The sequence below is a fragment of the Boleophthalmus pectinirostris genome, unplaced genomic scaffold (genome assembly GCF_026225935.1).
Source record: "Boleophthalmus pectinirostris isolate CB_2022bp ecotype Guang Dong unplaced genomic scaffold, ASM2622593v1 HiC_scaffold_3, whole genome shotgun sequence".
In the NCBI taxonomy this organism is placed as follows: Eukaryota; Metazoa; Chordata; class Actinopteri; order Gobiiformes; family Gobiidae; genus Boleophthalmus; species Boleophthalmus pectinirostris.
In genome coordinates, this window is record NW_026571299.1 from 24074969 (window position 1) to 24102676 (window position 27708).

Sequence of the window (27708 nt, forward strand, 5' to 3'; positions counted from 1 at the left end):
GTAGTAGCTGTATATATTAATAAATTTCTCTTTTTACTGTTACAAGTACTTCAGCCTAACCCTACATTCAGCTCTGTCATGCGCTACTCCTCCAAAACTCTAGTTATTCTGATTGTACTTTTCATGTACTGCAGTTTTTGTAATAGTAGTAGTTGTTGTAGTAGTAGTAGCTGTAGTTATATTACATTTCTCTTTTTACTGTTACATATGTTACTCTTCCAAAATTCCACTTATTCTGATTATATTTTACATGTACTACAGTTTTTGTGTAGCATTTGTAGTAGTAGCTGTAGTTATATCAAATTTCTCTTTTTACTGGTAAAAGTACTTCATACTAACCCTACATTCAACTCTGATATAATGTAACTCCTCCAAAATTCCAGTTATCCTGAGTGTACTACAGTTTTTGTAATAGTAGTAGTTGTAGTAGTAGTAGTAGTAGTAGTAGCTGTAGATATTAAACTTCTCTTTTTACAGTTAAAAGTACTTCACCCTAAGCTTACGTTGAACTCTGTGATGTGTAACTCCTCAAAAATTCCAGTTATCCTGAGTGTACTTTTCATATACTGCAGTTTTTGTAATAGTAGTAGCAGCTGTGGTAGTAGCTGTAGTTACGTTAAATTTCTCTTTTTACTGTTAATCATACTTCCAACTAACCCTAAGTTCAACTCTGTCATATGCAACTCCTCCAGACTTCCAGTTATCCTGAGTGTACTTTTAATGTACTGCAGTTTTTCTGGCTTGGTGCCCACTGGTCCGTTACTGCAGTTTCCTTTTGTGGGCGTGTCTCTGAGTTACTGACTAACTCTGGCCTCTTTTCCCTACACAAGCATTTTTCATCTCTAACTTTTACTACTTTTGGTGAGCTCGGGGCCGTGCGCTCGTAGGGCCAGAGGAAATCCTGTGCTAATTCAGCAAACTGCAAAGTCTACGGCTGCAAAAACAACAAGATCTACAAGTTTTACCCACCAGATCTACGTTTTGGGAAGCAACAATACTTACAAAGGAGATACTTGCACTGGCAAAATGATGGTAAGCTTATCCTAATATGATTCTAACAGACTGTTTATGGTCATGTGACTGTTGTGTGCGACACCAGGGTTAGAGACAAGGCTATAAACAGGCATATGGAGATCAACAATGGAATAAGGCTGTACCAACTAATGTAATGTATCACTTGAGTGGATTTGTGTACTTTGAATGGCCTGTCAGAAATATGTAACAGATAACCATGTAACCATTGTTTATCTCTGAACTGTTTTTCCTGACCCCACCTCACCCCCACCCCTACGTCCACCCCAGCACTGGAAGATCATTTAAATGAAAAGTCCATTCTTTCTAGTTAAGAAAATATAGTTCTAAGTTGTGTAGAGTAACCAGACTAAACCCTAGTAAGTTTAACCTTTTAAAAATAATGAAATGAATATATTTAAATTGCAGTTTCTTATATCACACTAAATAATAATGCATTGGGTTTATCTAGTGCATTTTAAGACACCCAAAGTTGTCTACAGTGCATTAGTCATTCACGAAGCACTTTGCTGCCTCATCAGTCCCTCTGACAACTACCAACATTTACACACATACCCACAGTCATACTACAGTACAGACAAGGCAAAGTAAGTTTATTTGTATAGTACACAAAGTAATTCGAAGTCCTTTACAGAATAAGAAATGCATTGAAATCACAATACAAACAAATCAAAACATAAATAATCATCTGAAAATTTAAAAAAGAGAGACATTAAATGAGAGAGAAGAGTGCAGAATGAAAAATGAAAATCTTTCAATCATATGCAGCTAAACAGAAGTGTTTTGAGGCTGGATTTAAACAGTCAAAGTAGAGTCTGTCTCACATGTTTAAACTGTTTCAGTTTTTAGCTGCATGAGTCTGAAACTCTGACTCCCCGTGTTTAGTCGTGCCTCTGGGCACCAGCAGAAGACCGGTCCCTGAGCTCCTCACAGTGTAGATGGTTCAATTGACACTACTTTGGTGCAAGGCCATGGAGAGACAAGCAGAGCCACTTTAAAGTCCATTCTCTGAGCCACAGGGGGCAGTGTAGAGACCTGAGACCAGGACGCAAGTGCTCAGACTTCCTGGTTCGAGTCAGGACCCGAGCTGCAGCTTTCTGGATGTTCTTCAGCGTCTCAGAGCTCTTTTGGAGAGGACAGTGTGCAGGTCACTACAGTAGTCTAATCTACTGGAGACAAACGCATGGATAAGTCTCTCCAAGTCTGCTTTAGACAGTAAACCTTTTATTTTTGCAGTATTTTAGATGTAAAAGGCTGAATATGTTATTAATCTGATGAGGCTGTTAAACTTCAAGTCTGAGTCCATTATTACTCCTGGATTTCTTGCCTGATTTGAAGGTTTTAGAGAGAGACTGGAGGTGACTGCTGACATAGACAAGGCGGGTGAAGTGTCTTGCCTAATGCCACAGTGACACAACATCAGAATCTGGGCCGAGTTTTCATATAGAATTATTTTGAGTATCGGTTCTCTAATATCTAAAGACAAGTTTGTATGTTGTTTTACCAGGAAGAAGTGAAGGAGGGGTCTGTCCTGAGTGTCCACGCTGACGGTATCAAAGTGAGCGAGGTGGTGAAAGAGGGAGACAACCTCACATTCATAATCATATCACAGAAGGTACGTAACACGACACACAGACATAAGTTTATACATCATTTTGTAACTGCCTAGATTGAAAATTAAGCTGAACTGTCTTGGACTAATTGGAAGACAGATTTTTATTTACTTTTAGAATATATGATCTTATATATTTTCTATAGACTCATAATAACTTTGTCATAATGGTAGGGCTTTGTAACTGGGTTAGAGTGGCCTGGTGCCTCTTACGGCCATGACAAACAACATCAAACATTCAAAAGGAGGGGCCCCTCTGTCGTATGTCAAAAATGTGTGGAAGTCAAACACTTGCCTAATATTTAACAGTACAGTGGCGATGGTACAGTATAGTATGATGTTGTTTTGTGCGCAGCTCTCTGGGACAGGGGAGTACCATGTCGCTCGCACATATGACGACTTCGACTGGCTCCAGCAGCACCTGTTCTGTCAGGAGGACGTGCCCGGGATACAGGGAGTCATAGTGAGTACAACTATGCCAGTATAAGTATATAAAGTACTCCAACTTTCCTAACTAGTATGAAAAAGATTTAACTTTCCGAATGCTACCAGGTCTAATCCAGGTCTAAACTAGGGCTATACCAAAACAAACTAGATCTGTTGTAGGACAAATAATAATAATGCATTGGATTTATGCAGCACAACTCCACCACCATCACCACATACAGCACATTTACTGTATTTTCCGGGCTATTAGACGCGCTGTTAAGCCTCCAGCCCCATCAAAAAATGATTGCGCACCCAGTCCAGAGCTTCCTATACACGAATCCACTCAGGTGTCCCAACACGACTTCAGTAAACTACAAAGCTGCACACAAACACACACGGAGCAGACAGCGGCCGTGCAGCGAAAAACACCCACAGACACACTCATCACTCCACGCCGACGAGGAACAGAACGGAGGAACGAACCGAAAAAGCGAGTGCAATGTGCCACTTCTAGACACAACTGAACAACTGAGTCACTGCGAACACACCAACAATCCAGCGGTCCCAGACAGCACCCTCCCTACACGCCACAACTGAACAAAGCCCAGAGTCACCGTGAACGTGACAAACAAAGTCCCACTGACCCATCCAACTGTTGGGTTTCATTTAAAGTCCAGTGCAGTTTATTTGTGAAAAAAGTTGGAAAATAGACCATTTAATGACAGTGCACTTTATAATCTAAAGCGCCTAATAGCCCAGAAAATACAGCATACTAGACAATGTGGGTGAACTATATTGCCAGAGGTTCTTTTTAAAGACAAAGTAAAGTGTATTTACCTTGTTGACATGTTTCGGCTGCTGCTGGAAGCCATCTTCAGAACTGTCACTGGTGCTGCTGGTGACGTAACAACAGCTGATATACAACACGTTACCACCAGCACCGGGGACAGTTCTGAAGATGTCTTCCAGCAGCAGCAGCCGAAACATATATTGTCTTTAACCCTTACATACTGTTCATTTCTTAAGCTTTCACAGTATGGTCCAGGTCAAATTTGGCCCAGACCATGAATTCCCTTACAGTAAGTGTCTATACCAAATAAATAGACTGTCCCACATGAATAAATATCTGTAATATATAAATATAATGTTTCAGAGCAGGAAGAGCATATTTTTGTAAGTTTTACAGCACTTGTTTTTTGAGAAAAACATCTGCTATCACACAGTATCATGTCCTGTTTTACAAAACACATAAAAACATAAAAGCCAATATGATGACAATATTTATTGCATTTGAAACTGACATGAATATTCTGGAATTGTTGGAATTTATAATATAACCATTTTTATCCACTGCAGCCGTTATGCTTATTTCAAACTAGTCAGTGCATTCAAAGCAGTGGTATATTAAAGTATAACATTTTAAAATATTTTCATTTTTGTGTATTTGGCAAAATTTAGGAAAAGTCATCAAATTTCAGGATCAAAGAATGATGTTTAGTGTATTTTTACTACTTTTGAATGTCAAAACTGGTCAAAATTAACCTGAATAGTATGTAAGGGTTAAAAAGAATCCAAGAAGTTAAAGTATATAAGAAGACAAAATGAACATCTTTGGCAAACCACAAATGCTAAACAGGGGCCTCTGCTGCTGGTGCACTTTGGAGTGAAGCAGTTTAAATTAGGCTAAAGACAATAGCCTCTAGTTTCACAGATGATTGCAGTGTATACTTGAGGAAAATGCAGTGCTAAAATGATCAGCGAGTTAAACAAACCAACTGGAGACTTGGCTTTGAAACAGACTCTTCTCTACCAGCCAGACTGCTTCATCAGGGCTTGTGTTGGTGACTGTGACTCCCGCTAGATGTGGGTGGTGACGTTTCAGTGGTGTCACCCAAAAACCCAGGTGTGATAGAGCTACATCTAGTGAGAGAAATCAACACAAGCCCTGATAAAGCTGAATGTTTAATAACAAAGGTAGGTTGGTTTCAAAGTCCAGTTGATTTAGTTTGACTCAATATCTTATCCCTGGATGACTCAAAATTTGCATACGTTAGTGCAAAACTTAACATAATGAAACTGAAGTGAAGGTGTATTGTGAAATATTTACTTTTTTCTAGCAAAGTATACTGTAATAAAAAAAAAATGAAAGTGCAATAATGTTAATAATAATATAATATATATATATTTTTTTTCTTAAGTTCCCTCCTCTTCCAGCCAAAGCTCAGGTGAATGGTTCAGCTAAAGTCCTCAAACAGCTTGGTAAGATCATGTTGAATCTCCCATTGTAAACACACTTTCTACATGATAATTGTTCTGCTCACTGTGCAGGGATTCTGGCTTTGGGAGACTGGAAACCCTACGGTGCTGCACTGGAACGCTTTCTCCAGCAGGTGGCGTCTCACAGCGTCCTGAGCAAAAACAAGGCAGTGGAGGATTTCCTCACCAGCACAGAGGTGAGAGACCACGCTTCAACTCATATTTTCATTTAAAGAGCACATATATTAACAGAAGCCAATGCAGATTCCAATTGTATGTAATTTAATGCTTTGATTTTTTTAATTTATTCATTCATTCTGTGTATTTTAGCCTCCGGGTCGACAGAAGACCAAGAAGAACATATTTAACCGTCTGAGCCAAGCTGTGGAGGAGATGAGGAAAGAGGGACACAAAGTAAGTGGCACATTCTTCACAAGGACACACTGGCTCTAAAGTAGGGATGGGAATTAGATAAAATTTTCTTAATTGATCTTCGGGAGAATTAACGATCGATTATCGATTAATCATTAGCGTTTTTATATTGAAATTATCATCATTATTATTACTATGTGCACTACTAATCTGCATAAATAAATTCAACTTGACGACATATAAACATAACCACTCTAGAGCCACATCAGCCTATTTAATGCAGCTTTGCGCAACTCTCACAGAAACCAAACTTAAAACCTCATGGCTAATTTGCATAAACTAAGCAAAGAAAAACAGCTCGTGTGCTGATGCAGTTCAACTTCTGTTGGACTAAAGGACACGACTCAGTGGAATACAGGTTAGTGTGACCATATTTGCGTTTGTCAAACCCAGGACACCGTACGGGGGGGGGGGAGGTGGGGGACTCGTCATCGACATTGAGCGACTCTCACCTAGCAAAACTTCATGTTTTCGGTGTCCTGATGAGCTTTTTCCCACTGGACATGAAATATATGTGCTGCTTTGTACACTGTGCACATGGCCTCCCACTTGTCCCAACTGGAACAGAAAGCGTGGAATTTCTTGTACAAGTCATTGCTAAATATGCATTTGTGCTTCAGCACGTTGCAGACTGACCGACTGTGTCTGCTCGCTCCTTCTGAGTGCAGAGAGCTACATGTCCAGACCCCCATTTGTCCCTGGACATGAACGTTTGGTCAGCCTACGCTACGCACAGCAACCTACATTTGGTTTGTCGATTAAAAATGAACGTAATCGATGAAATTCTTAATGATCAATTATCGATTAATCGACTAATCATGCCCATCCCTACTCTAAAGCATGTTATATGCTGTAGAAAGTCATTAAAACTGGTACTACACCACACCTGGACTAAACCTGGACTAGAAAAGGACTAAACCAAGTCTACATCAGGACTAAACTGGGCTAAAACTATGACTGGTGTGGGTGTGAGTGAATCCTTAGCTTCATGAGATAAAAATTTTAGGTTAAAACAACTCTTTCTCGGGTCTTTCACAGTCTATTGTCTTCCACAAGGATCCAGAATAACTTTGACCAGTTGACAGGCGCCGTGTATGTGTTGATATTTGAGCTTTTCTTTTCAGGATGTGGAGGAGTTTTTCCAAAACGAGCGAGACTTGAACCACACTTTGACCAACTCCACCAAACTTGTAGCAGAGGTGAGCTGTGTATGATCCTACAATGTGTCAAACTATATTCAAAATCTACATATATGTGTCTATGGATTGTATCTGAGACATTTTAAATCAAAAGAGTTGAGATAAGATCATTGTAAATTATACAAATTATATTATATTATCAACTGTTTTTATTATTATTATTGTTTTATTATTATAAAAAAATATAATGAAAACAAAAGAAATGCTATTATAAAAATACAGTCGTTTATCATCAATTTGTCTTATAGAAATTCCTTGATGTGGTGCAAACGGAACAAAGTAAGTACAAATTTCCCAGTTCTAGAGTATTTATTTATTTTATTGTTTGCTGTATTTTTCGTATGTTACTAATTGTTTTTTTTTGTGTGTAGAAATCTCTGTAGCCTGTGGGACACTTCTCGGCGGCGCTGCAGATGTGTGTGGAGTCAGAAGAAGACCCGGATAAACAAGCTTTCTCCAGGTCACACACACATGCAGGCTACAGGCCACTCACATGACTCACATATTTTTATGAGTTTAAAAAGAATATAAAAAACAACATGTGACGCTGTGAACTTTGTGCTTTCAGGGTTTGTAAAAATCTGTCTGAAGTCTTCAGCTCTATGGGGGTATGTGTCATTTTAATCATGAGAAAAGTCTTCTTGCATTTCTTGTGCAAAGTTCATATGAAACATAAACATTTTAATCATCAAACAGTGAAAATATCAAATGTGTCGCATAAACGAGTTTCCTTCCTCTAAACAAACAACAAAACTGTAGCTCTGTAACAAAATAATTTAGTAAAATATACCAAAAAAATACTCTTTGCAATATATCGATACAGCAGTCCATGATATCTATACTATATCATCACATTAAATGATATCGAAACATTGATATATCACGATAATTACATACTGTGGAACATTCTAAGCTATCTCCATGGAGACAAGCAAGTGGCAGACCCTCTACCAGAAAAATTGCACAGTGCACATAAGGCACATACTGTATACTGCCAAAGTGGCATAATTGTTAAAAGTTGTTTTTCTTTTACAGTGAGTTAAAACAAAATAAAGGTGAATTTTGTAACTTTTCTGGTGGAGGGTCTGTTAAACGCTTTTTTTCTGTAGGGATGTTATAGCTTTGTCTCGAATGTTTCACAGTATGAACATTAAACCTTTCTATCTTCATGGAGACCAAACCAGACCAAGCTACAGGTCAGATCTGTGGAGAGGTGAACCCGCTCACAGAAAAATGCCTGTTTTTTTGGGTATTTTTGAGCTACAAAACCACCTGTAACTGAATAAAAGTAGTAACTAAAAAGTAGAGCTGTTTAATGTCACACTGTGGAACATTCCAGGTTAAGCAGTGAATATCCATAGAAACTAAAACGTTACACAGTGCACCTTAAATGTCAATGCTATGTATGGATCAGAGTTTGCATTTTCTTCATTGTGACTGTACTGTGGGCAAAACAAGTCCACTAAATGAAGCTACAAACTGATCATAAATTATTTTGTTATGGTTTTTAAATGACATCTCCATAGAAACAAGCAGGTGACGGACCCCCAACCAAAAGGTTACATAGTGCATCTTTACACCTGCAATAAACAAATGAAAATGTGTGTGTTGCAGAAGCACATGGGGAGTGTGGCAGAAAACAACATGAACACTTTGGGTCTGGGGTTGGACCTGGAGTCTCGATACCAAGAAGCTGAAAAGGTACACAGAATATACAGTATTTACATCAGGAAATACATTACGTTTGGGACAGTTAATAGAAGTAATGTGTATTGATAAAAGCTAACCTCTCATCAGAGTCCTGCACCGGTGAATTTTTGCAGACCGGCTGCACTTGCGCAGTACAGCACCGCACCCACCTGTTAACCCGTGATTTTATTAAAGTTAAACCCGCACCCGCCCGGACCTGTTAACGTTCCACCCTTTACCCTCCATCCTAAAAGCATTCTCACTGAAGCTTCCATCAGAATACGAAATGAAAAGTTACAACTTCAAGAATTCACAGACACGAGTCCACTGTCATCACTTCACAGGCTTTATTTACTGAGCAGAAGAAACACGCCACGGACTAAACCAGGACTAACCCAAGACTAAAACAGGACTAACCCAGGACTGAACCAGAACTGAAACAGGATTGAACCAGGACTAACCCAGGACTGGACCAGGACTAATCCAGGACTAAACCAGGACTAAACCAGGACTAAAACAGGACTAAACCAGGACTGAACCAGGACTGAACCAGGACTAAAACCAGGACTAAAACCAGGACTAACCCAGGACTAACCCAGGACTGAACCAGGAACTGAACCCAGGACTGAACCAGGACTAACCCAGGACTGAACCAGGACTAACCCAGGAACTAACCCAGGAACCAGGACTGAACCAGGACTGAACCCAGGACTAACCCAGGACTAACCCAGGACTGAACCAGGACTCACTGTCAGGACGGGCTCGGACTCTCAGAGGTGGTTCAGTCCTGACCAGCCCGTGTGTAATTACTACCCGCCCGTAAAATTCCAGAACATTAAAACCCGCCCATTTCAGCAACTATTTGCCCGAACCTGGTGCAGAACTCTACCTCTTATACATTTATGTTTCTTTACACAACTAAATATAAAACTGTCTGAACTGTTTTCTAACTCTGTAAATGTTTATTGATTCAAAAATGCTGATTGTAAAACTGTAAAAGGCCTATATGACACTATTTTCTACTCTATGTAATAATGTTTCATCATCAAAACACACCCAGAAATGTGTTTTGTTGCACATTTTTAACACACATATTGAGGCTGAGTTCTTATTTCAGACAAAAAACACTCTGTTCCACCTTGTGATGTCATGTGGTAAACTGCATACACCTTCACGAAAAAGTAAATTATGACGTATGTTCCCAGAAAATTCTTCACTACTATTCCACCAAACCTGCTCAGTATTTTTTTAGTATAAATCAAAATAAACGGCGAGGATACTGTTGTTTTTGCTGGTGTCTGACCTTCGACTCTTGCGCCCCCTGCAGGAAATGCTCTTCCGTAGAACGTGCAAACTGGTGGAGTTAGAAACGGCCAAAAGGAACGCAGAGAAGGCCAAGCCCGTGAAGAAACCTGTGGTAAATACACAAATACACAGAATATCTCAAGGATTCATTTTTGTGTAATACCTACATTCATCCAGCAGAAGGCAGAATTGCACAACTTAAACTAAAGCTACTGTTTTTGAACAAAGGAATTGACTAATAAGTAAAACAAAAAAGGACAGTTGCAGTTAGTATTGAATTTATTTAAATTTAAACAACTTTACAGACAATTTATATGCCATATCTTGCTTTAAAAATATATATAAATATTTTTTATAAATAAATACATTTTAAAGGTGCATTGTGTAATGTAGACCGAACCACACCAAATTACAGGTCAGATCTGTGGGGGGCGAACTCGCTCAGTCAGAATATCAGTTTTTCTTGGTATTTTTGAGCTATAAAACCACCTGTAACTGAATAAATGTAAAGTGGAGCTCTTTAACGTTAAACTGTGGAACATTCCAGGCAGAAAAATGACATATCCACAGAAACAAAGAAGTGGCGGACCTTCCACCATAAAGTTACACAGTGCACCTTTAAATGTCAGTTCATTTTATTAATTGTGACTGTACTGTGGGCAAAGCAAGTTCACTAAATGAAGCTACAAAGCTGATTATACGGTGTTTTGTTATGGTTTTTAAGTCCACAAAATGACCATGCATTGTTCATAAATCCATGTATCATTCATTCATTCGTTTTTCAAAATAAAACCAAAAGTAAGAAAATTAAAAAACAACTATTTTCTTCATTATTTGTCTCCAAAACCAAAATGAAAAAAACGGATAATGATTTGTTTTTTCAGTTTTCGATTTTGTGTTTAAATGAAGAATGGAAAAAACGGATAATGGACGTGCCGGTCTTTTGCGCCGCATACGGACTGAACATGGACTGAACCCGGACTGAACCCGGACTGAACCAGGACTGAACCAGGACTGAGTGTTGGTACGGGCCCGGAAGTGCACCTGCGTAAACTGTCGGGACGGACTGGACTAGGACCGGGACTGAGACCGGGACTGAGACCGGGACTGGACCGGGACTGAGACCGGGACTGAGACCGGGACTGAGACCGGGACTGAGACCGGGACTGAGACCGGGACTGAGACCGGGACTGAGACCGGGACTGACACCGGGACTGACACCGGGACTGACACCGGGACTGACACCGGGACTGACACCGGGACTGACACCGGGATTAGGACCAGACTAGGACTGAGACCGGGACCATGACCAAGACCAGGACCAGACCGGGGACTGAGATGGAGACTAGACCGGGGACTGAGACCGGGACCAGGACCGGGAGTGAGACCACGACTGAGGCCAAGAATGAGACTGAGACCTGGACCAGACCAGGACCAGACATGAATTTTCATATCCCTTTTACACTTAAGCAAACACTCCACAATAAGCATACTGTTTTTGTTTGTTTGTTTGTTTGTTTATTTGTGAAATGCATTCTTGCCTCTTTAAATGTGATGTTATTGCTTTGTCTGAAATGTTCCACAGTATGGCATTAAACATATCTATCGTGCATCTTACAGATCTGACCTATAAATTGCCCTGTTGGCATCTCCTTGAAAATGAATAGGCCTAAGTTTAATGCCACAATGTGGAACAACCACATCTTAGCACCAGAACAATGACATAATGCACCTTTTAAAATATTATAATGATGTTAATTTTGTCTTTGATCAGATGGAGGAGGTGAAGAAAACTACAGAGGGAGAGTTTAATCAGATCAGTGTGATGGCTAAACAGGAGGTGAGCTCTCGTCCTACACAAATTTACTGATATTTGATTAGAATTTGATGTTAGAATTTTAGATGGAGGGCAGAGGCTTATTTAACTTATATAACTCATCCATAAATCTTGAACCTTATCATTATGTTTTGGAATTAAGATCTACAAACTTTCCATATTCTTCTTATGGCTTAAAATCTTTTCGAATGACAACAATCATGTTCTAAGGATGTGAAATGTACTATATCTATTATGTTTCTTTATTCGGACAGAGAATTTTTGTTTCACGTCGATATACGGTGACCAGATTTTTAAAATTCTAAAGAATTTTTGAGAGCGCTTTTATATCACGATTCTAGAGGCTCCAGGGCTGATTTACAAGCCTGTGACCAACCTGTTATACACTAAAGAAAATTTTGAATTATTGTTGCATTTAGACAGGAACCTGAGGCTTCAATAGTGATACATGTACAGCAGTGGTGGAGTGTTTTTTTTAGTGGGGTACGTGATTCATGACTGAACCAGGACAGAACCAGGACAGAACCAGGACTAAACCAGGACTAAACCAGGACTAAACCAGGTCTAAACCAGGTCTAAACCAGGTCTTGAGAGGAAGAGGGAAAACCCTGAGACAGTGGAGCAGGGTGTCTGCAAAGCGCCATCGGGTCACGGCTGTGCTGATCCCCGTGGGGCGCAGAGCTCTGCGATAGTCCTTTGTCCTGTCCCGGTCACCCGATGGTCTACGCGGGCGCACCTCTGGGCCCATCCTGACACTCAGTCCTGTTCCGTCCTGGTTTAGGTCTCTATAGAACAGTATTGCAGATTTCATGAGCTTATACAGGTTGCTTTCACCGTTGCCAGTAGCTCCGCTTTGACATTTAAGTTGTAGCTATTTTATATTTGTTATTTTTTTATATCTCACATCGGGAGAAGTAGGTGGACGGTGTACCCCCGTGTACCACACCCACTACACCCCTGATGTAGAGTTACTTTATTTTAACACTTTAAAAAAAAATGTAGAAAGCACAACATAGTCATACTTGTCAGACACTCCAAACATAAACATTTAACAAAGAAAAAATTTTTTAAGTATCAATAGGGATTCTAGGATGTAATGTCATGTGAGCATAACCTATTTGACTCTGCGCTTTATATTTTTCCAGATTAAACACTTCAAACAGGCCCGTGTGCAGATGCTGCAGCAGGCTCTGGTTCTGTGGTGTGAGAAACAGCTCGTCACGGCCAGAAAAAACACAGAGCAACTCAACCTGCATCTGGAGACGGTCAGAGGGATGGCCTAGAAAACCACAGTGTCCTCTAACTGGTCCTACCCTCTACAACCCCAGCCCAGCCAGCCAACTACCCATATTTTTCAGACTATAAGTCGCACCAGCCAAAAAATACATAATGAAGAAGAAAAATACATATATTAGTAGCACTGGACTATAAGTTGCACTTTTTGGGGAAATGCATTTTATAAAATCAGAGACCAGGAACAACATTTCATCTTGAAAGTCAAGTTCTAGTAATAACAATAGAAGAGAGAACAACAGACTGTTAACATCACATATGAACAGTTCTTCAGATAAACTATAACATAAACAACAGAACAGAACTATTTTACCAAACTCTCCATCTCACTCCAAATCACTAAATCCATTCAATTCTTCATCCTCGGTGTCACTTCTGAGCAACTCCAGAGGTAAACAGAGCGCCGCTTCCTCTTCTGTGTCGCTGTCGTCAGACTCAGCATCAGTTCCAGTTAGAATTATTCCGGTCTTTCTGAATCCTGACAGGATGGTTTTGGTGTCACTGAAGTCCAGCCTTTGTCCATCCATCCAGTGACTTCAGGAAAGTTTCATAGCTCACCCTCCCGGTTCCTGTGAACCAGTGTTCTCCATCCCCACTTTTCGCCAGTCCCTCAAAAGTTTCTCGCTCACTCCAAACTTTCTTTCTGCTGCTCGATTACTGTTTTCGGCCGCAGATTTCACTTGCAGCAGGATAACGGCTTTTTCTGTAGGAGACATGCGCAGTAGAGTGCGAAGTAACAGTGGTACAGTAGCAGCAGACACTAACACACAAGACTAGAGCCTCTCGTGGTTGTCAGTGTGAAAATTTTAATATATAAGTCGCACCAGAGTATAAGTCACAGGAAACACCCAAACCATGAAAAAAGTGCCACTTATAGTCCGAAAAATACAGTAACCACTTACCCTTTCCTATTTAAACATGTATGGAGCACAACAGCCTGAAGTCTGGTTCCAAAAGGACATTTCCGATTCAATTTTCTGTAGAGTTTTCAAATAAATACAAATATTAAGAGTTAAAAGGTCCTATATTACATAAAATTTACTCTTGTGAAGCTTTAAGTCATTTTATAAAGTTGTTACCTCTTCCAAAACATACCTGGAGTTGTGTTTTTGCCTTTTTATTCAGACAAACTATTTATTATTAACCCACCCACCGCACAGACTATAGAGGGACAGATAATACTCCCCACAACTGTACAACAACTCACCCACTGCACCAGACTATAGAGGCTTTGCACCGTCACGTGACCCTTAGCAATGGTACCTATGCCGCCATGACACCGGGCACGCTATGTCATTGACTTCAGTAACATCGGAGAAACATGGGCAGGTTTTGCTGTGTATTTGGTTGTTCTAGACGCTCTGAAAGGGATAAAACTATTCGTTTCTTCACTGTTCCTCTGGAAATTACTCATCAGGGGCTCAAACAAGGGAATTATCGAAAAAAAAAAAAAACGGGAATTATGGCTAGAGAATATAAACCACAAAGAGATTCCTATGGTATCATCAAGACACACTCACGTCACTTTCATCAAGGTATTTGCTTTTTAAATTGTTTCATAGCTTATTTAATGAGAGAAGCACATTTACTGAACTAAAATGTAAAAAGAAAACATTTGCAGTGTGAGTGGCAGTACAAACTGTATCTTCCAGCGCACTTATAAACATGTCACTCGTCGTACGACCGATGTTTTCTTTACTGCCTTGCTTATCCACAACTATGTCTTCTAGAATGAATCGCTTTTTGTGAGTGGATCTTTCTAACGTTCACAAGGATCTTTTCATGGCTGATTCTTTCGAGGTTCAGCTCACAGACTCTTCGACTCGTGCACCATGTTGATCATAGGAGCCCAATGTGGCTTCGTTGGATCGTAAACTAGTGTGGGTTTTCCTGGATAAATTAATGAAATTTTAGTTCAGTAAATGTGCTTCTCTCATTAAATAAACTATGAAACAATTTAAATAGCAAATACCTTGATGAAAGTGACGTGAGTGTGTCTTGATGGTACCATAGGAAATCTCTTCACCGTTTATTTTTGCTAGCCATAATCTGTGTCTTTTTTCAATAATTTCCTTGTTTAAGCTCCTGATGAGTAATTTCCAGAGGAACAGTGAAGAAACGATTCGTTTTATCCCTTTCAGAGCGTCTAGAACAACCAAATACACAACAAAACCAGACCATGTTTCTCCGATGCTGCTGAAGTCAATGGCATAGCGTGCCCGATGTCATGGCGACGTAGGTATAGGGGTCACGTGACGGTGCAAAGCCTCTGTAGAGGGACAGATAATACTCCCTACAACTGTACAACAACTCACCTTTATGGAACTTATTATTATTATATTACATTGTGATGTGTGGGTTACTGCGTCCAAATAATTTCCTTTGTGGATTAATAAAGTTTGTCCAAGTCTAAGAATAGGCCCCGAGAGAGATCGCTAGATTACTCAAACATGCATGGATGACATCTAAAAGCTCTCTAGGCATGTTTTTGACGAGGGAACGATGTTTTAAAATGGTACAAAAGCTCCAAAAACTTCATTATGTTGATATCCCCTCATTCACAAAAGTTATGTCGTGCAGCTTTTAGATTTAGAATGCATTGTTCTGATTTATATGACGCGTGCAGTTATATTATGGCTCAAACGAGGAAGAATCTCGTCTGTCTGTAGCCTCCATCTTGTCTCCCTCTCAGCTCGTCTCCTGTGTTTTTTTTGTAGAAGCGAATTTGCCTTTGTCATTTGTCCTCTGAATCGAGTTTCTCTGTGAGGACTGCGACAATGCTGCCAATTAGGAAAAGAGACTGATCGCTCCCTATCCTCTTCCTCTCGTTCCCTTCCCTTCTTTTCTCTCTCTCTGTCTCCCCATCTCCTCTTTTCTATTGTTTTTCTTTCTCCTCAGTTCCTCTTGTTATACCCTCTCTAACTCAGTGACTGTTTTTGACTAATGACTGTTTGATTTTCTTACCTTCTATTGGTTCTCTCTCTATCTTGCTCGCTTTCTTTTTGTCTTTCTCTCTGTCTCTCTCTTTGTCTCTCTCGCTGTTTCTCCCCCCTCCCTCTCTCTGGAATTCTTGAGAGTTTCACTGTGTCAGACTGGGCCCTTCTCCTCATTAAATCTAATCAGTGCAGTGTTCACAAAATAACCATTAGCAAAGATAACACTGTTTGTGGTGAAGCTACAAATAAAAACACTCTACTTATCTCTGCAAAAACAAAATTAATTAAAGTCGCACGCGGTGTTAAAGGCACTCGCTGGCCCTAAAGAGCTCTCTCTCGTCCCCGTCCACATCGCCCCTTCCCCAAAATCAGCTCCGTTCAATCCACTGACACTGTCATGCCTGCAGTCATGTGACCGGCATACTGGCCCATCACAAGTTAGGCCCCTTTTTTTTTTTTTTTCACAAATTGCCCTGAATGATTTTAATTTTTTTTTTTTACAAATGCAATTTTAAGATGGAGCTAGAGAGACATTTTTTTTTAGATAGGGTTGAGGAAAATAACCCCTTTTCCTCACGTGTTTGTTAGTTTCTGCTTAGACAAAAAAATTACACTTGAAACAGAAATAAAGTCCAGATAATTTACTTATTCCGATAATAGAAAAGTCATACTTGTACAAGGAGTCTGTGCTGACATTCCCAAGCAGAGACTGAATATTTACGCCTATACAATGATTTTAATACGCAAACTATAGTGGGAGGCGACCATGGTTTAGAATTAGTGCCTCTTCGTTGGTGCACAGGTCAGCCAGGCCTCTTGGTATGTTGCACAATCTTATTCGATTGTGACAAGGATCCCCCGGATTCATCTCACTCCCCTTACGGGAGTGTCTTGCTGGTCTGATCAGGGTGATGAGTCGTGAGTCAGCATATCCCTATCAATAAGTCCTTGCCCTATTTATTTTATTGATTAGACATATAGATAGAAATAGAATATCTTTTACATGAACTGATCTCTGCATCCCTCAGCCATAATCTAGTCCCTGTTTTCTGGCTTATAGTGTAGTGAATTCTAATAGTACAATAATAAAATATAGCAGTACATCCATAACTGTATAGCAGCACATCAGTTACATCATAGCAGTAGTTATACACCACCTCAACTTAGTTGTTTATCTGTGTGAGAAAAATATATTTGTTTTTATTTTCCAAAACTGTAATTTTGTTAAAAACCACACCCAAATTCATATTCAAAATGTAATTGGTAATCTGTAATTGCAGATGGGTTTTGTGTCTTTTGGCCAGATTTCAAGTGTTTGTGATGAAAACTGTGTAAAATGTTCTGAGTACACCTGTGTGTGCTTTTGTCATTCCTGAGTTTGATCCATTATGGCCGACTTCCTGTTGGGTTTAGTGCGAGGCCATAATATCATTTTTGTCATGTCCTTATACGTTCGATTTTTACGTAGATTTTTTTTCTGGTCGAGCTCCCACAGGCCCCATGAAAGTCAGAGTTTGAGGTGGCACTACTGAGTCGTCTTTCAGACTTAGAGCTCATCCAGTTCTAATTGCTGATACTGGTCAGTGGCATGTCCATTCTTGTTTACTACCAGATTTTTGCAATTTTCACAGTTCTGTAATAATTTTGAGTGCCTCTCTCTCATCTTATTCCTTTCTTCTATTTCTCCCCACCTCCCCTTTTCTATTGTTTCTCTATCTGCTCACAACCTCCCTTTCTTTCGTCTTTTCTAAATATTATACTCAGTTCTCTCTTTTTCCTTCCCGTGTCACTGTAGCACAGACTTACCAACCTGACTCATCATATGGAATGGTAAAATTTGTATGTTCCATTATAGCATTTTCTAATCAATAAAAGTACATAAGGAAATCAATAAGCTTTATGTGGGGCCAGACACATTAGTGTGGAACCTGATGGAATGGATTATGGATTGTGAATGTTTTTCAAAATCTATGTCATATTCTCTGGTCCTATGAATATCTGCTGTGAAAGAATTCAAGTAGCTGAAGAGTTAGAAAGAGGCTGTTTATTTAGTAGTATGGTTTACTAAGGGCGTTACTTTTACCAGTAACAAGTAATCGAACTAATGAGCCTTCCCACTGCAGAAACACACTTAGAATTACTGTCAGTGGGACACGCTGGTTATTTGACTGTGCATCTAAGCAGCGCTGACAGATCAGACTGAGCTCTCGTCTCATTCAGAGGAACTGCAAAGTTTTTCCTTTGTTTTGGGAGGTAAACAAGACCAAGACGAGGTATTAGAGACCTAGAGTGATTATAAATGTGACCAATCAGATGCACAAGTTTGTAATGTCCTGATATCACTGTGTTTGCATATGAAATAAAGCTGAATAGAGCACATTTTTTTACTGTAAAAACTGCAATGGGTGTGTTTTTGAGAACTTTTGATGACTTTATCAGGTAATTAGTTACTTTCATTAACCGGTAACATAATTACTTACATAGTTATTTTTTGACAACTGGATTACCAGTGGTGCCTGCAGGGGCACCTGGACGCACTGTGCGTACCTATAACGTCTACACTGAATCTGAACGAATGTCCTGGGTTAGTCATCAAAGAGAACGACAGTGATTATTGACCCAACTGTTCCCCAAACCTATTCTTTCTGACACTGGGTAGTAATGTGCGGATTGACCTGTAACCCGCGGTTAAGCCACGAGTCCCGTGGGTTCGGGTGGGTCGAATAACTCAATGGAGCAGAAGAGTGAGCCAGAAAAGCTGCTGAAGAGCGTGGGCCCCCCACAGGAGGTATTCCTGTGGGATCATGAACACTGGCGCTGCTTACTGCAGGAGGTGTCCTCCCTGGTGTTGGGCACCGCAGACCAAAATGACATCAAGGACCTCTCCATGCTGCTCCAGCAGAATCTGCAGGCACACCAGTCTCGGTGTGTTATTCGGGTGAAACCAGACCTGCTCCACAGTGGCCCAGAGGATTCATAAGGACCTATGCCGTAACCTCCAAACAAATTGCAGAGTGCATTGTTAAATGGCTGGAGAATCCACAACAAGTTGTCCATATCAAGATCCAGGTATCAGAGCAGAACATCAGCAGAGAGACCTCCAAGGACCTAAGGCAGCTGTGACTTCTCTTGAGAGACAGGAGGAGGCTGCAACTAAGGACTGGATGGCCTCCTCAGAGGAGGACTTCCTGTAGAACCAGCGGGATTTGTTGAGCCTGCAGCACGAGGTTTCCTCCCAGATTTTGGGCAGCAGAGACTTGACTGAAATACAACAGTTCTCTGAGCTTCTCCTGCAGCACATGTGGGCACACCGGTCTCATCGTGTGTTTCGGGTTAAGCTAGATAGCAGACGCTTTGAGGTCATTGCACGGCACATTCATAAAACCTGTCCCATACCCAACATAAGAGCTTGGTGCCCCTGAGGGCCTCCTCGGATCCACCTTCAGTGCCCACATTGTAGAGTGCATCCTCAAACAACTAGAGATGCCTCTCAAGAGACACACATTGGGCTCTGTTATTAGTTCCTATGTGCCGAGCCATCGAACACTTTTTATTTGTTGGTCTGGGATGCTTCCTCCAGTGTGCATACTTGACCAAAGGTAAATGCTTTTGGTTTGGTTTTATTCTGTTTGTTTCAAATTTTAAACACTTTTTTTTTTTCTTCAACACCAAGTAATAGTAGTGTCACCCCAAGATGTGGAACCTGGAATTGTGGAACTCAAGATTAGATCAAAAGCCGGCTGGAGCTGAGAGATGATGATGTGGCATGTCCCTAGAACCCGCAAGTTTGTCGTTATATTGAGAAGTCAGAGTGACATTGGTTCAGTGCTCTGTGCTCTGTCTGTGCCCCACAGTGCTCCAGATGTTTGTGTGAGGCTAGAACGGGGACGAGAGAGGACCATCGACCAGACCTGATAGAACATTTCCAAAATGATTGTTTGTTTTATGTCTCGCAGCTACAGACACTGCAGTTTTACAGATGAGAGGAGGATGAACTTGTGCAGCAAGATGGGTTCTCATAATATTTGTGATTTCACAAACTCACAAGAATCAAACTTGAGGTGCTCCCGCTGGACAGTTTAAGTTTGACCAGTGCAGTTTTCGGCCCAGTCACAGATCTTCTATGGCAGGGGGCGGGGTCTCAAGCAACATGACGACAAGCCCAAGCTCCAGGCCTACATCATAGACTCTTTCTATACACTCTATACACAGTCTTTGGCCTACATGGAGCGAAACAAACATAGCACGGCACCGGCAGACAGACGGATTGTAATGCCCTTAATGCACAAATTTGTATTTCAAAAACATCTAAATTGGTTTATGAACATCTTCCCTCTCCAGCATGACACTTGTGGTTTTACCTGGCACGAGTTGGTCATTTTGAGGTTTGTCATGATTGGCATAAAAGAAGCTGGTGGGTGGGCACTGAGGTGGTTCGCTCAATCAGCTCGAGGTGTTCTAAATGGTGGTATACTTTTGTCTATCCAGTGTCTACTGTCCTTCATAGTGTCATCACTTGCCTCCTCTTCTGGAAGCATAGTAAAGGGACTTGAACACTCAAAGATCACACTATGTTCACTTTTGAAATCATACTACATTGACTTTTCAAGTCCCCCGGTCCTGTATTATTGATGGTAAATAAACTTCTCCTGCTTAAGAAATCCACTTGGTCTCCAGCCTTTTACTTCCACCCTTTCTTGGACAAGCTGAAAACTTCGACAACATACGCCACTGTCATGACAAGTGTAAGGAAGTGTCCCACCTGCCTCTGATGCCTGTGAGATATTTGGTGGTTGTCCAGCTGAGCCCTGATCTGTTTCCCCTTATCTGTTTCCTCGCAGCTGCCACGAGCAGGGTGTGTTTGAGCAGGGCGTGTTTGAGCAGGGTGTGTTTGAGCAGGGCGTGTTTGAGCAGGGCGTGTTTGGCCCTGGGAGCTGCAGCTCTCACCCCACACCTGAACACATGGGGGCAACAGAGGATGCCGCATTGATCGCCCCATCATCCAAGTGCCCCAGGCACCATACCCTTATAAAAAACAGAATAATTATTTTTCTGACAACAGAGAGAGGCATTTTAGGAGACTCATGTCAAGCTCATTCTGCTTTCTGATTGGACAAGAAAGCTACCTCTACCTTTCTCTCTCTCTCTCTCCTTCCCCCCTCTCTCCCTTTCCCTCCCTCTCTATCCCTTTCCATCTCTCTCTCTCATTCTGTCTTCCTCTCTCACTGATCGCTGCACTGGGGGATATTAGACTTGCTAATACAGTCCATTTCTGTGTTACCCGCTAAAAGATCCATAAATATTAATGCATTATACCTTCCCCCCTCCCCTTCTGCAGCTGCTGTCAGGCTCACAGGGACTACGCCACTCCGCAGACACGATTAGGTTAGCGCAGATAACCAACAGGATGACAGACAGAGGTGAGGACTTAGCTGTTAGACTTAATGTCCAACACAAGTGTGAATGACTCAGACCTGATACATGAATGATAAGATGTCTTCTGATTTTTGATGGATAACGACATTGTGGTACTTTTTAAAATATCATTGTGTAACTGTATTTTTGCAGATATATAAACACGCACGCACAAGTACTCAATATGGTGCAAAGAATAAGTTTATACCAGCATGTTTGGGCAATAATCATCTAATCTCCTCACTGTATAAGGTAACTCTTGACTGTCCACCACTACCTGCTTGTCTCCATGGAGATTGTCATGGCCCAGGTTGTTCTCTGCCCTGCTCCCCCGCTGCCCTTCCTGCTGGCTTCACCTGCCAATCACTACAGGACAATAAAGCAGCGTTCATGTGCATGTTCTCTCTTCCTGTTCTACTTCACCCCAAGCCTGCCACGCCTCCACGACCATTAACATCATGTTTTTATAACCAGTGTTGGGGAGTAACAGATTACATGTACCAGAGTTACGTAATCAGAGTACAAATTATGAGTAACTGTGTTCGGTTACAGTTACTGTTTCAGTGAGTGGTAATTGGATTACAGTTACTTCGTTGAAATAAATGGATTACGCGGCGGTATTTTCCTGTTTTCACATTTTGGGCTAAATCCCTTTTTTTTTCTTTTTTTCGTTAATTCCACTCATTGCTGGACACTAAACCAGGACTAAAACCAGGTCTAAACCAGGACTAAACCAGGTCTAAACCAGGACTAAACCAGGTCTAAAACAGGACTAAACCAGGACTAAACCAGGTCTAAACCAGGACTAAACCAGGTCTAAACCAGGTCTAAACCAGGTCTAAACCAGGTCTAAACCAGGACTAAACCAGGTCTAAACCAGAAACCAGTCTAAACCAGGGACTAAACCAGGAAACCAGGTCTAAACCAGGACTAAAACCAGGTCTAAACCAGGACTAAACCAGGTCTAAACCAGGTCTAAACCAGGACTAAACCAGGTCTAAACCAGGACGAAACCAGGTCTAAAACAGGATTTAACAGGACTAAACCATGCCGCGTGGACCGTGTCTCCTCCTCTTATCAATAATACAGCAAATCAAGTAATCCAAAGTATTCAGATTACGATACTCACCTTAAGTAATGGATTCCTTTACACACTACATTTTGGGGCATGTAATCTGTAATCTGTAGGGGAATACTTTTAAAAGTAACCTTCCCGACACTGTTTATATTAAATGGCCTCTTAAGGGGTTCAAAACTCCGCCGATGTTGAGTTCCCCTTTCTTTGTCGTGGTCTTTCGAGCTGGGGCCGTAACAGAGATCCTATTTCTTTGTCTGGAATGTTCTGCAGTATGAGATTAAAGAGTATTGTTTCCAAGGCAATAAGCAGCTAACACCACCAGTTACAGCCGGATAAGATCTGTGGAGAGGCGACCCTGTTTCCAGTAAAGATGCATGTTTTTCAAGGTATTTTTGAGCCATAAAAATAACCCATTATGAAGTAAATAACAATTTTTAATGCTCTACTGCGGAGCATTTCAGGTAAAGAAATAACATCTCCATGGAGAAAAGATACATAATCCACCTATAAACTTCCATTGGGGCTTTTTAAATGTAAATTGTAGTTACAATCATTCCAAACAATTACAAATCAAACTGGGGTCTAGGGCTGGGTCAAAATATTTGAATCAAATAAAAATAGCTTTCAGTATACAGACTTTTAGTTATTGCTACTTAAAGGGCCAATATGATGCTATTTTCTCATCTATGTTGTAATGTAGTTTCCTCATCACAAATATCTGGAACAAATCATTTTGAGCTTTGGGTGGCATTGTAGACAAACTCCACAACTCCAGATATGTTTATGTTGATGCATTATAACAATGTCTCAAAGCTCACAAGAGTTAATTTTGTATAATATAGAACCTTTAAGACTACAAATAGCCACATTTCTTCCTCCTAAGTCTGAAAGATCCTCCATTAAAACTCCCTCAACCATAACATTGACAATTAGACATGATTGAATCTTGATTGTGATTAAATTTTGATTAACAGCACCATTCTACAGGGATCAGACCAGGTCCAAGCCAAGATAAGCAGAGATGAGTTTGAATTATTACTGCAAAGTACCTCACGATGCAACACACATCTCCATGCCATATGAGTCCTGCTCCAATTCAAGTCGATTTATGTAGCACATTTAACCTTCCTGTTGTGTTCGGGTCAAATCTGACGGATTTACAACTTAAAACACTCATAAATATTGTGTTTTACATCTGATTGCTTCAAGGCTTTATGATATCCTCCACACTCTGCACTTGAACATATAACAGTGATGATCTCCTCTTTCATTGAATTTTGAGTGTTTTAAGCAACCTTATTACACCTATGGTGTTCCCAGTCAAAAGTGACCACCATAGGAAATGAATGAGGATCCAGACTATATTCATCCATCAGACAGAAAACATCCCCATACACACCACCCCAACTCACTCACTCACTCTCTCTCTCTCTCTCACACACACACACACACACACACACTCAGAATGAACAATGTATTTGAAGGGTACACATCTCTTTCCCACGCTTATGTGCTGATCCTAGACAGGTGTCTGTTATGTGAACCCATCTTTCCCGCGCTTTTGTGCCTATCCCCCATGTGAACCACACCTGTAAGTCCAATCAATGTAACATCTTCACACAGACCCCATATATAGAGCTTGATGTTTACCGTGCACTCCTTTTACTCTGAGCACAATGAGTATACGACTGACCGAGGGGTTCTCTGTTGAAGAGGTTCTGGTCCAGGTTTCTGAACATGATGAAGAGAGCACTGAAACTGAAACAGAGATAGAAGAGGATGTCTCGGAAGTGGAAGACAAGACAGACTTTGATCCAGACTTTGATGAGATTTACCAGTCAACAGTCAACATTCCTGTCCAAGAGTGGACACCTGCTCTGGTCTTCATCCCCCCCAGGACAGAGGAAATAGAGTGAGAGTGGAAAATGTGATAAAGATGATGCCAGGGCCAACACAGTATGCAGGATCTCGTGTGGATGACATCAAGTCCTAGCCAGGATGGCACCACCTCGTTAGCCCCGTTAGCAGCACAGTGCATACGTCACGACCAAATAGCAGCGATTGGTTAAATAATAAAAAGTGCCCACCTACTGTCGAGTGAATGAATCCTAATGCTGCTGATGAATGAGGCTAATCAAGTCCAGCTTCCAACTCTTTTTACCAGAATTATACTGGAGACGACAAACCTGGAGGGGAAGCATGTGTTTTGGGACACCTGGAGACACACACACATGCACACACACACACACACATACGCACGTGCACACACACGCACACACACATGCACACACACACATGCACACACGCACACAAACAAACACACATCTTAATTTTTGCTCTTGGGTTTTCCATTTATTTTTTACATAATATGTTCATTTTGTTATACATTTTCAGTGCCTATTTGTATTTTCGTAGTTATGTCTAATTCTATAAATTCATGTTAAACACTACTTTGAGACATTGTTTACAGTTAAAGAATGTTGCATAAAAATTTTGTGGTGAAAAATGTTTTTTGTGCTAATTTAATAGCAGTTAAAACAGACCAGTCAATTTTGAGCGGGAACACTAAAGTAAGGGGCGGGAGATGAACACAACCGAAGGGTTAAACAACTTCAGTTGACCAGAGCGCTTCACTTAAAAGTCAACAAAAACAAAGCTAAAGATAACACGATACATAGGAAAAGGTCAATAAAACACCGAGACCTGTCTAGTTAGTATTAAATGGAAAGGAGAAGAGTTTATAGTCTAGATACAATAGTACTCTAGTCGATTCATGCATATCCATTAAATCCTGTATTACAAGTATTACTACATAAATCAATGTTTTGACTGAGAATTCCATGTCAACACTGCCTTTAATATCAGGTTACAGTTATTCTACATTGCAAAAACTCAAATCAGATCAAGTTAAGATGACTTGAATTAAGAACTTTTATCATGATTTGATTATTTCAATTGACAAGTAAAATAATCTGCCACTGGAAAGACTTTCTGTACTTAAAATATGAAAACACACTTAAGGTAAGAAAATAACAAGAACTTTTTGTACTTAAAATAAAATTCTAAATTGGATGTTGGTACACATTAGTTGGTAGATCATTTTACTTGTCCAGTTGAATCTACTCAAATCAAGTAAAATGTTCTTAATTTGAGTAATTTGAAGTTATTGACTTTTTTTTTTTTTTTTTTTTTGCTGTGTATGAATAAGTCACTTTTTCAGTCTAGCAGATTTAGATTTAAAGAAGACACATTGTGTTTGCGTTGTTATAATCTATGACATCGGTGGATCATTATATAGGAATTTGCACATAAGTCACAATGTTCATTGAACTGTGGTGTTCAGTGGGAGCTGATGTCACCTTAAACGTCATCACAACAAAAAGCTGAGTTGTCCTTCTGTGGGTATCTGCATATTAACCGGCCTCGGATAAGCAGAAGAAAATGGATGGAGTAGCAGATTTTTTATTTTTTTTTTTTGCTGAATCCTACACATATTACAGATTAAAAACATAAAATTGGGGAACAAAGTGTGCACGTCACAGTGTGTGTACTGGTGGTGAAATGGGGTTGTTTGGAAAGATTATTCAAACATGCACAAATCACTCCAAACACAGTTTTGAGTAAATAAATGGTGAGAGGAACTCTATAACCTGGTTAAAAGCTGTGAAAAGTCCATCTCCTTTAATGCAGTAGTTGGCTGGTCAGTAAATATAACAAACTAAATAATTGAGAATAAATGTATGTTGTTTAAAAATATCATGATATCGTATCGATACGGCCATTGCCAAGGAGTTTGACACAATATATTATTTTATGGATGTTTTGAGTACAGCCCTGATCCAGATCAGGGTCATATTTGCAGCTCTGCACTTACAAAACTGAGTGACCTCTTCTGTCTCCATGTCCTTCAGTAACAGGTGAGTCCAGTCCAGCTGTGAGAGCATCTGTCAGAGCCTCTCGTCTCTGCACACTCTGCTCCTGCTGCTCGTGCTGCTCGTGCACATATGCCTGCCACTGCTTTTGATCACTAATGAAAAGCTACGATTCAACACTGTCCAGTATTAAAATGCAGAAGGTTCAGTCTGAGTTATACTTTAAAGAGAGTGTTCAAATTCTTTTTGCTTCACATTAGTCACTGAGTCGATTAATCAGTCAATAGTGTCTGAGGTGACCAAAACCTGTTCTGTGACTTAGATTAGTCAACTAATGATTTATAAGAATATAAGGATTTATAAGAGAAGACAGCAGTAAGTTTAATTTGCATTCCTACATATAAATACATTGTACCTTACAAGTCATTTCTAAGAAAAGTGAGGTAAAAAATTGGATCACTGTGAACTGTTTAAAATTTTAGTTCTGTTTTCACTTTTTTTTTAGCAGGGAGGGCATCTGTTCATTCATCTGTCCTGGACGTCTCCCTGTGGAGGTTTCCGGGGAAAACCCAGAACACAGAGGGACTGTGTCTCTTGACTGGCCTGGGAACACCTTGGGGTCCCCCCTCGGAGGAGCTGGAGGAAGTGTCCAGGGTGAGGGAAGTCTGGAAGTCACTGCTCAGATTGCTAGAAGATGGATGGAGCGGAGTTTTTCCAATGCAGATATCATGTCATTATGTCTCCTAAAGTTTCTGTACTACACTTAACAATACAATACAATAAGTTCCATGAATGTGATTTAGTTCCATTGAACCACACAGCCTCCTCTCTCAATGGGAATCATTTGTAAACCCCCACGTCAGAGTTCACACGGTAACTGCAGCTATTACAGAGACATCAATAATATATCTGTTTTTCCAGCAGCTTTAGAGACTGTACTGTACCAGAGGTCACTCACTCACATGGAGGCAGCCTGACTCACTTTATTTTATACAGTCACATCATGGCCGACAACATGCTCACGGCTCACAGAGAGGAGAGACATGTGCTGGGATGGAAACGCAAGGCAATAATATTACATAACAGGTTTAACCAACCCTCCAGCTCTATACATGCATCACGAATTTCGGACTTCTGGTCATTGCGCAATGCATACTGGAAAGCATTTTCCAAAAAAGTGAGCATCAAACCTCCATGTTTGTTTTCCCAGTGGGATGCGTGTATTGACAAAGCCGATCTTTTCTAGTCTTTTGAACCATATCACTTTTGTTTCTGGTTCTGATATTGTCATATTTTAATTTTGGGATTTGAACATCGTAATTG

The 27708-nt window shown here is 40.5% G+C and overlaps 1 protein-coding gene across 1 annotated transcript; it reads left to right on the forward strand.

The window, feature by feature from the left end:
- The first annotated feature begins 795 nt into the window (after positions 1 to 795).
- On the forward strand, positions 796 to 14178 carry si:dkey-28n18.9 (uncharacterized). The gene is given in 15 exon segments (XM_020937035.2): positions 796 to 1032; positions 2540 to 2647; positions 3000 to 3107; positions 5272 to 5332; positions 5402 to 5526; positions 5660 to 5743; positions 6886 to 6960; positions 7209 to 7239; positions 7332 to 7348; positions 7350 to 7420; positions 7529 to 7568; positions 8575 to 8661; positions 9977 to 10066; positions 11729 to 11794; positions 12937 to 14178. Coding segments are annotated over 15 exon segments (1107 nt in total). The 5' UTR covers positions 796 to 1026; the 3' UTR covers positions 13075 to 14178.
- Positions 14179 to 27708: the final 13530 nt, after the last annotated feature.